Here is a 10,365-nt window from a genome sequence, read left to right as displayed (position 1 = left end):
GTTTACCCTTAACTACATATTTTGACTTGTAATCCCTTTATAAGGACTAGCTTTCCTGCACGCGCTTTGCGCGTGCGGAATGACTGCGCTCGCGCATGCGTAGTGTTTATTTTATTGTCTACATGTGTTCAATTTTGTTACAATTTATATACTGATACTTGAGTTTGATAAAAAAAAATTTGCTTGATATACTGCTGCTTAGCCAACTTAATATACTCATACTTGGCTTGTATTAACTCTTACACACACTCACGTAGATGCACTCACACATGTTGAAAATGGTGTTTATTGCGATATCGAAATTACCTTCTGCAAGTGTACAGAAACCAAATCAGAAATCAAAATTACCTTCTTTGTGATAATACCCGTGTATTGATTACTTTTAAGATTAATTTGTTTATAATTAATGGACACATTTTGCGGTATTTAAATTATAGAAATATTATACTCAGAGACCTCAAAGTAGATTCCTCACCAGACTACCCAAGTAACAAAATCTTGATACAGACCCTTAAATTTGAGAATTTGAGCATTTATATGAAACATTTATGTACATGGTTGAAATCAAAAAAGTTGCATATGAAAGATGTACAGAAAACTTATGCAGATTGCACTGAACCTCATGTTTTGATGTTTGATTGAAGGTGCTGGCCAGCAATTATGTATGAAGTCCAACTCTACAAAGTTCATCCTCTACGTTTGCTATTTCTTTCTCAGAACAAATGTCAAGTTCAAATCAGGCTGCATTCTGCATACAAAAACAAAATAGGGATGAAGAAAAGTAAAGACCCAAAGAGTGAGTAAAATTGGGAGTAACCATGAACATGAAACCTCGAACTATATCTTCATTGTACATTAATTGCAAAAGAAGCCAAAAACAGGAAATGCTAAGTTATATTTATGTCACAAAGATTGCTAAGTTCAACAGCTCACATGTAAGAAAAGAAGGAAGACAAAAAAAAAGAAAAAAAAAAAGAACAGGTCACAAATTGGCTGACAAATGAGGAAAAATAGAAGTAAAAGCATCTGAAGAGAATCCATTCAAGTATGACCATATAGGATTACAAAGAACAGAAGCATCTGCATACAAAATTATTGGAACAAATACTTACCATCTTGAGTACCAGAGGTCACTGACTTGGAAATTTTTAGATTTTCTGTATAAAAAAATAGGAAATGGATTATTGCAGATTTAAGAGAAAACAAAACATATTTGAAATTTTATAGGTGAAGTGAAAACTAAAAGCACAGATTCAAAGAGATTCAAATTTGATACCGATGCGGTTTAAACCTGGAGAACAAACGATCACAGGAGAAGTGGAGACAGTCCAAACTATTTAAACGAATCAACATTCGGAAATTGTAGGTGATCCAAGTAACTGAAATTATTGTTGTTTGATCACATAAATGAATCAAACTGGAGGAGATACAAAACAAAATTCATCATTTGAAGGTGATATGAACCGAGTAACATATGTTAGTGTTCCTATCCAAGGTCTAGATGATAATCCCCCTAGCTAGGTGCCAATATTCATTTGAAGGTGCGGTTAGGTCTATGACTTTGCCACACCTAATGGGAGTAACAAAGAGAATAAACTTACTTCATGAAGGATTCAGTATCCAAAATTGCATCAGGACATATCGTGTCCCTATCTATAAAACAACACAACCGAAGTCACAGATCATATAAAAGAACCATACAAAATACATAATATTCATTAAGAGAGAGATTTATGGGGAAATAATTAAAGTCGGAATTCTTTTTTTTTTTTTTGAAAGGGGAAAGTCAGAATTCTTAAACTAACAGACAAATAGACCATTAAATTCCCATATTAGGATTCAGGTATTTACAGATGAGTTTAAAGCAAAATTAGTGCCATTGGTTTTGGTATCTGACGAAACAATCACCTTGGCTCATTCACAAAATCACTATCATTCAAAGGAAACAGTTACAATAGTAAACCTGAAAGTAAAAATGGTAAAAACATAGAAATCATCTTGTGAAAAAAAATACCTCAAGTTGTCACTCTTTCCTTAACTGCACTCATGGAAGCGGGACAATGCGAAGTGCAACCATCCTGCCACCATATACTGCAATCAAATTCTGCAAGATTTTCACGAACAAAAAAAAAAAAAAAATCTCTTATTCGAGACTTTAACTAATTCATTGATAATCTTTGCCAAAAAAACTAATTCATTGATAATGGGTCAAAATCCATCAATGCATTCAACAAAATTAGTGGTAAGAGAAACAAAAAGAAAATATAGCAGAGTCAATAATCTCACTTCTAAACAACGTGCCAGTCAGTACTGGCCATTTTAGTCATACTCTCTCTCTCTCTCTCTCTCTCTCTCTCTCATAGTAGGAGAAAAAAGAAGAAGATCGACAGAGATCATAAAAAAATCCAGATATGAAGGAGAGGTTGAGTACCTGAAATTACAGCCTCATTTTGGTTAAATTTGAAATTGAATGCATGGGGAGAGAGAACCATTGAGAGACATCGATTGAAACACATGAGACTGCATAAAGGGATAACCCAGATTACCTATATGAGCCGAAGTGGTTAAAAAAAATTACATACCTGCTTCTTTATTAGTACCGAGGAGAGTAACAATTACGCCTCTTATACACATACCTGCTTCTGTGGTCCTATTCTTCTTCTTGTTCCCTTATTTGTGAAACCAAAACTATCCAACGATCACAAACTTCTCAATAGTCTCCTAAGTAAACAATATCAACAGAATCCAATGTAAATAGAACTGTACATTTACAAAAAACAAAAGCAACCCAATGTAAATTTACCTGCTAGGTTCACCTATTAGGGAAAATCAGCAAACTACTGATTCTAATCGATATTTTTCTTTTGTATCTTTTGTCGTTTGATTTCGTTATTCTTCCCTCTGGCCTGCGCTTCCCTGTTGTACTAACGGATACCTCCCACGTCGTCATGATATCGTTCCTTTTCAGGTCGTGCGCCTTAGCAGTTTTTCGTTCCTGTAGAGATCGTGCGTTTTCTACCCGAATTGTATTCTACGGCGTATTAGTTTGGAGTCCCACGTTCCTATTTTTTGTATTTATACTTTTTTGTTTTCTTTTTTTGTATTTTACAATGCTAACCCTTCTAGATAAATTTATTTAATTAACTTTTGTTTCTGACATGGGCAGTTTTGGCATTGCAATTTTTGGTGAAGCTTTTGACACCAAAGATCACGCTTCCATTTCTAATAGTAGAGATTAAATCTTACAAATAAGGACAATTTTTTTTGTTTTCTTTTTTGTATTTTACAATGCTAACCCTTCTAGATAAATTTATTTAGGGAAAATTTCGCAAACAGTACACCAAGTAAAGGCCACTAATAATTCTTATACATAAAGTTCCAAACCAAACATTTCGGTACACGAAATCTGAAACTCGACCCACTATCAGTACACGACGTCAATTTTTGACACCAAAATATCCATTATGCCCTCAGTTCTTTTTTTTTTTAATAATTTTTTTTTTCTGTTATTTTTTTTTCCTTCGTTTTTTCTGTTATTTTTTTTCTTCGTTTTTTCTGTTATTTTTTTTTCCTCCATTTTTTCTGTTATTTTTTTCTCTGTTATTTTTTTTCCTTCTTTTTTTCTATTATTTTTTTTTCTGTTATTTTTTTTCCTTCGTTTTATCTGTTATTTTTTTCTATTATTTTTTTTCCTTCATTTTTTCTGTTATTTTTTTCTATTATTTTTTTTCCTTCATTTTTTCTGTTATTTTTTTCTATTATTTTTTTTTCTAATTTTTTCTGTTATTTTTTTTCCCTTCTTTTTTTTTCCCTTCGTTTTTATCTCTTTCTTTCTTTTCACATGACTAAATATTTGCTGAGTTACAAATATAAGCTGTAGGACCATAAATCTCACCAATTGGAGGGCAAGGGCGGCATTGGAAGCGAGGGAGTGAGCGTGGAGGTGAGGAAGGCGGCGTTGGAAGCGAGGGAGTGAGCCCGGAAGAAGGAAGAAGAAAGAGATAAAAACGAAGGAAAAAAAATAATAGAAAAAAATAACAGAAAAAACGAAGGAAAAAAAAATAACAGAAAAAAAAAGAAGGAAAAAAATAATAGAAAAAAATAACAGAAAAAATGAAGGAAAAAAAATAACAGAAAAAAAAATTATTAAAAAAAAAAACTGAGTGCATAGTGGGTCGAGTTTGAGATACAGTGTACCAAAATGTTTGGTTTGGAACTTTATGTATAAGAATTATTAGTGGTCTTTACTTGGTGTACTGTTTGCGAAATTTTCCCATTTATTTAATTAACTTTTGTTTCTGACATGGGCAGTTTTGGCATTGCAATTTTTGGTGAAGCTTTTGACACCAAAGATCACGCTTCCATTTCTATACAAATTGTAAATGACATTTTGTAAATGACCATATTGATTACTTGTGTTAGTTATTGAGAAATCCATAAAGATTTATTATTGTTCCCTTTAAATAGATGCATATAAATAGGATTTGTGTTATTTGAGCTCTCATCCACCAAACACCATGTTAATCAAGAATTATGAGTTGAACATTCAACCAAAACTATATCAGTATTTTCTCCACAGTGGCGGAACTAAAAATGTGTCATTAGAGAGACCAAATAAATTACTAATTACAAAAAAAATTCACCTGTGATGTTTTATATTAGAAAATAAATTGATTAATCATAACTCTTAGAACAAAAAAGAAAATTAACAAAAAAAATTGGAGTAAAGCGATATGTTTTAAAAACATTTAATGCCATTGATTTTGATTCTAAATATTATGGTTTCTAACCTCATTTAATTACAATTTATTTAAGAAAAAATTAAATTAGATTTTCTTGTATTAAATTAGGAGGTCATGTATAGAAATTTGATGTGTTTATCTAACTATTTATACATAAATAGAATAATATAAGGAAAATATGACTATTTTTTTCTTCTTCTAATGCATAGATGTCTGTTTTGGTCATTTAACCTACCTACAAAATCTAATTTGAAATATAAAATAATAGGGATGTGTATTAAGTGATTATTTAAAATTTCTCAAAAAAAAAAAACCCTAAAATCCGAACTGAATTCTATCTATCCCCTGATTCCCCTCTATCGTCTTTTTTCTCCTTCTCCTTTCTTTTTCCTCCTTTGCCTTTCGGAATCAAAGTATTAGCATGTGAAAAAGACCTGAAGGTTGAGATGAAAACTCTCCAAAGGTATTAGAGGGGTTTGTCCAAGGGCGGATCCAAAGCAATAATAGGTAGGGCTCAAGCCCTACCGGGAATTTTGCAATGGTGAATGGGAGTAGGACATATCTAAGCTTATTACCTCACTTGGTCTTGGACTTCTTAGCCATCATATCGGCCAGTTCCTGTCGTATATGTAATAAGAGAACACTGGAGAAGAACCATTTGCATAATCTGTACAGAGAGTCAGAGACAGTGGTTAAATTAAAAACACAGCATGAGGATTGAGGAGGGCCACTATACATCGATCAACAACTGGTCGAAAATTAACGAAAATATTTGCTCTAAGGCGGATACTATTTCTCTCTGATCGGAGAGAGCTTCTCCGTTATGTCACAATACGATTTCATCAGTACTTCTGGAGTGAAACTCAAACCGAGAATGCAAAACGTCTTCGCCTACTCCAGCGCCTCAACTCGCATCGGAACCTCTGCAATATAATCATCGCAGCCTCCATCGGAATTTGTATGTGGACTCATTCATCTCCATGGTTTTGTACGATCACAGAGAGTTTGGTAATTTATTTCCGATTGGCACCTCTCTCTTTTTCTGCTCTTGAGCTATTGTCCGTCATGGAAGCTCTGTCCTCGGTTGTTGTATCCAGTTTTCATCCGTCAGTTTGAAAGTATAGTTGAATTAGTTGAATTTTGAAGAAGAAGAAGAATTTTGCTATTTTCAAGAAGAATTAGATGCATATATTTGAAGAAGAAGAATTGATTGAATGTTGAAAGAAGAAGTATATCATTTTTTTGAAGAAGAATTATTGGATTTTGAACGAGTAGAAGAATTGAATTTTTTAAGATGATGAATTGGTTGAATTTTGAAGAAGTATATGAATTAGTTGTATAGGTTTGAAGAAGAAGAAGAATTGAATGAAGTTGAAGAAGATTTAGAGTCGTCCAGCTACAGATTTCTGCTTTTTTCCAGTACATTTACCAAATCATATAGAGGAAATTAGGCATGACTACACCCAAAAGTACTCTAGCTTCTTTGGTTCTAGTCAAAAAATAGATTTCAACCTCTTTGTTCTTGATAGAGCTGGCTGAGTTTACCCAATAACTAAGCTGACAACTTGACAAGTTTCATACTGTTAAGTGATTGAGGAGGACACGTGGCAGCTGATGGCATGCAGCTGAACATTTTGTTAGTTAATTAGCTAGTTAATTCTTGCTCTAATTAGTTAGTCTAGTTAATTAGCATGATTAGTTAGCTAATGTTTCTATCAGCTCATGTTGTATAAATAGCTGTACGATCTCTTTGCTTGGTTGTAACGAATGCTTCAACAAATTAACAAATTCTGTTAGTAACTTTTCTCTCAAATACTCTCTGCACCTTCTTCTTCTTCATCTTTCTCTTTCTTCTGCAAAACCCTAGGTCATCTTGTCTGCCATGGTTATCATGGTATCAGAGCATCCATAGATCCCGGACCTGTGAACCTTGCTTCCGCATCTCTTAGTCAAGAAAGGATATACTATGTTCATTTCTTACTCTCAGATCTAGTTGTTTTGGTTGTTCTTGCATCAATTGAAGTCTTTGGATGTCATCGGAGCTTGGATCAAGTACTGTGCTTCGTGAAGACCTAAGTCTCTGCAACTTAAGTGTTCGATTGAATCTTCAGGTGAATCGCACTTGTTTTCGCCTCAAAATTTGTCAGATCTGTGTTCTTGACCTATATTCTTGAGCCACAAAATATGAACTAGCTGTTTACTGGAGCAAACATCATTTCTTGAGCAAAAATTATATCGATTGAACTGTGAGTTGTGATTAGATGTGCAAAACAAAATTAGAGTATGATAAAGTAAAGATTTGAGTAAAATTGGCTTGTGAAGTGTTGATCTTTATCAGTATGAACAAACTCTGAGCATAGTTGTGAGCATAATCATTTAAGAGAAATCTTGATACTGTTTGTAGAAGTTGTGAAGTGTTGATCTTTATCAGTATGAACAAACTCTGAGCATAGTTGTGAGCATAATCGTTTAAGAGAAATCTTGATACTGTTTGTAGAAGATTCATTGTGCTAATCACTGTTCACAATTTTCTTTGGAAGAAGTGAGTTTACTCAAAGTGTAGTCATGGTCATGGCGTCTCAAAGAACCTCTGGGCTCACTCATGCTGATGTACACTCATTATTGAGTGTCATTACCATTCGACTTGGTGAAAGAAATTTTATCAAGTAGAGTTTCCAGTTTCAGTCAACTCTTGCTGGAAATGGACTCTTTGGTTATTATGATGGTACAGAGATAACTCCTCCTCGCTATGTGCTCACTACTGAAGGAGAAGTCACTAGTGAAGAAACAGCTGCTTATAAAGCTTGGAAACAAACTGATATGGCTCTCATGAGTTTGCTTATGGTTACTTTGGATGAGGATATTGTAGATGTGATCATTGGTTGCAAAACATCGAGGACAGGCCTGGCTTGCTCTTCAAGAACGTTTTTCTGCTGCCTCAAGAGTGAGCATTATGCAACTCAAGACTGAGTTACAAACCATGAGAAAAGGTGGTGAGTCTATTGAAAAATATCTGCAGAAAGTAAAAAAATTCTCGTGATCAACTCCTGTCTGTTGGAGTAAGTGTCCCAGAAGAGGATATTATCATTGTGATCTTGAATGGTCTTCCTGAGGAATAATCTATTGTAAGGACAATTATTGAAAGCAGAGAAACACAGATCACACTTCGTGATTTAAGATCACAGTTGCTTGCAGCAGAAAGACGCATTGAAGGAAGTTTTTCTCTTAACCCTACCATGAGTGCTATGATAGCTCGTAGAGAAGAACCAAGAAATGCAGGACAAGAAAACAGCTCTTGGAACAATAGAAATGGTGGCAAAATGAAGGATGGAAGAAACAGTGGAGTTGGTGTTGAGTGTCAAGTGTGTGGAAAGAAGGGACATATTGTGGATACATGCTTCAAGGTCCATAAATGTCAAATTTGTGGAAAACATGGGCATCTCACTAGTACATGTTATCAGAATCCTGATTACAAACCTCAACAAGGCACTCAAGCTTCAAGCCTCAACAGTGGACCATCTCCTGAATATCAAATATGCTCAAAGAAAGGCCACACTGCTGCTAACTGTTTTTATAGAACTGATGTTCCTGCTGGACATCCATCATTGTCTATTCCTACTTGCCAGATTTGTGGTCTAAAGGGTCATGTTGCTTTGAACTGTTCTCACAGGACTAACTTTGCATATCAAGGTTCTGAACCTCCTGCATCTCTTGCTGCACTGATTGCACAGAATAGTGGAAACCACAGTGGAGTTCCTCAGCAGCCTTAAATGGGATACTTGGTGTCAAATGATGCTTCCTCATCTCATTTTCCTGGTGGTTTTCATCCAAGTCATGGAGCCTCAACTTCTGGTACTGCTGGTTCTTCAAGCAACACTGAAGTGTGGATAGGAGATTCTGGTGCCACTCATCACATGACTTCTGATATGAGAAACTTGACTATTGCACAACCATATACTGCAGACAACAAGATCACTATTGGGAATGGTGCAGGTTTGAATGTGGCTCATACTGGTGCTTGCTATATTAAACCTGCAGATCATGTCTTAAAACTAAATCAAGTTCTGCATGTTCCTAGTCTAGCTTGATGAGAGTAATATTGTTGTGCAGGACAAGGAAACAAAAACAATTCTCTATCAAGGAAAGAGCAGTGAAGAAGGATTGTTTCTCTTCAAGACACCACAACTTTCAGCAATAAATCAACTGTCTCATACTGCTTTGATTGGATCAGCTCCATCTTTTCCTGTTTGGCACCAACGTTTAGGCCATCACTTCAGTGCAGTAAAAAGGATACTCAGATATCTTCATGGTACTACTCATAAAGGATTGTTTTATAGCTCAGCTCATGCTCTATCTAATGCAGTACATCTCAAGGCATTCTGTGATGCCGATTGGGCAGGTGAGGTCATTCAACGACGATCAACCACTGGCTTTGTCGTTTATCTTGGCATGTGCCCAATCTCCTGGCAATCAAAGAAACAAGGCACTGTGTCCCGGAGTTCCACTGAAGCTGAATATCGAAGTCTAGCTAATACTGCAGCTGAAGTAAGTTGGATTCGTCATCTTCTTTGTGACCTGAAGATTTATATTCCTATAGCTCCTTTTCTAAAATGTGATAACTTGTCTGCATTAGCTCTTGCCTCCAATCCAATGTTTCACTCTAAGATCAAACACTTGGATAATGATTTTCACTTTGTTCGTGAACGTGTTCAGCAAAATGATCTCTGCCTTGAATATGTCCCTACAACTGACCAAACTGCAGACATATTGACAAAAGGGTTATCTTCTCCTCTCTTTCGCACTCACTGCATCAATCTCAGGCTAGTTACCCTAACTGAGCTTGAGGAGGGATGTTAAGTGATTGAGGAGGACACGTGGCAGCTGATGGCAGCTGAACATTTTGTTAGTTAATTAGCTAGTTAATTCTTGCTCTAATTAGTTAGTCTAGTTAATTAGCATGATTAGTTAGCTAATGTTTCTATCAGCTCATGTTGTATAAATAGTTGTACGATCTCTTTGCTTGGTTGTAACGAATGCTTCAACAAATTAACAAATTCTGTTAGTAACTTTTCTCTCAAAGACTCTCTGCACCTTCTTCTTCTTCATCTTTCTCTTTCTTCTGCAAAACCCTAGGTCATCTTGTCTGCCATGGTTATCACATACAACACTCCTTACAATTTTCATTGTTGAACAGTGATCTGATTTTGAAATTTTGAATCGCAGATGAAAGATGAGATTCCTAATTATCAAATAGCGTAAGAGATAATAATAAATAAATAAATAAAGATAAAGGGCGACAGATTGGAAGGGATGGTTTTGGATATGATTTTGGTGTTGGATATGGTTTGAGGAGTTATGGAGGTAGAGCAGATGACAAGATTTTATCCACTGAGAAACAATGGAGCTACTGGAAACACTGGTGGTGAAAATGAAATTGTTACTGGCAGAAGTTTTGTTGGCCATGGCTTGAGGGAAGGCCTTGTGGACAATGTCAAGGAAGAAGATAATTCTTGGAATGTCAGAGGCAGTCGCTGGCCTTGTTTTCCTCTGTGCAATGAACTGCTGCTGTCCTTGGTGAAAAGATCTTGGCATCTCAGATATCTGAGAAATTCGTTGCATTATC

General features: G+C 35.3%; 1 protein-coding gene and 1 long non-coding RNA gene across 2 annotated transcripts; one reads left to right on the top strand and one right to left on the bottom strand.

Moving 5' to 3' along the window:
- Positions 1-399: 399 nt before the first annotated feature.
- LOC133713696 (uncharacterized) lies at positions 400-2,514 on the bottom strand. The gene is made up of 4 exons (XR_009848201.1): positions 2,432-2,514; positions 2,015-2,104; positions 1,113-1,157; positions 400-748 (listed from the first exon to the last, which is right to left on the bottom strand). It is a non-coding gene; the product is annotated as an uncharacterized LOC133713696 (long non-coding RNA).
- A 5,464-nt stretch (positions 2,515-7,978) lies between these two features.
- LOC133717007 (uncharacterized) lies at positions 7,979-8,512 on the top strand. The gene has a single exon (XM_062143630.1). The coding sequence runs from the start codon at positions 7,979-7,981 to the stop codon at positions 8,510-8,512; it is 534 nt and encodes a 177-aa protein (XP_061999614.1).
- The last annotated feature ends 1,853 nt before the right edge of the window (positions 8,513-10,365 follow it).

The sequence above is a fragment of the Rosa rugosa genome, chromosome 6 (genome assembly GCF_958449725.1).
Source record: "Rosa rugosa chromosome 6, drRosRugo1.1, whole genome shotgun sequence".
Classification (NCBI taxonomy): Eukaryota; Viridiplantae; Streptophyta; class Magnoliopsida; order Rosales; family Rosaceae; genus Rosa; species Rosa rugosa.
Note: the sequence above shows the minus strand (reverse complement) of the source record. Positions and strands in the feature narration are given on the sequence as shown.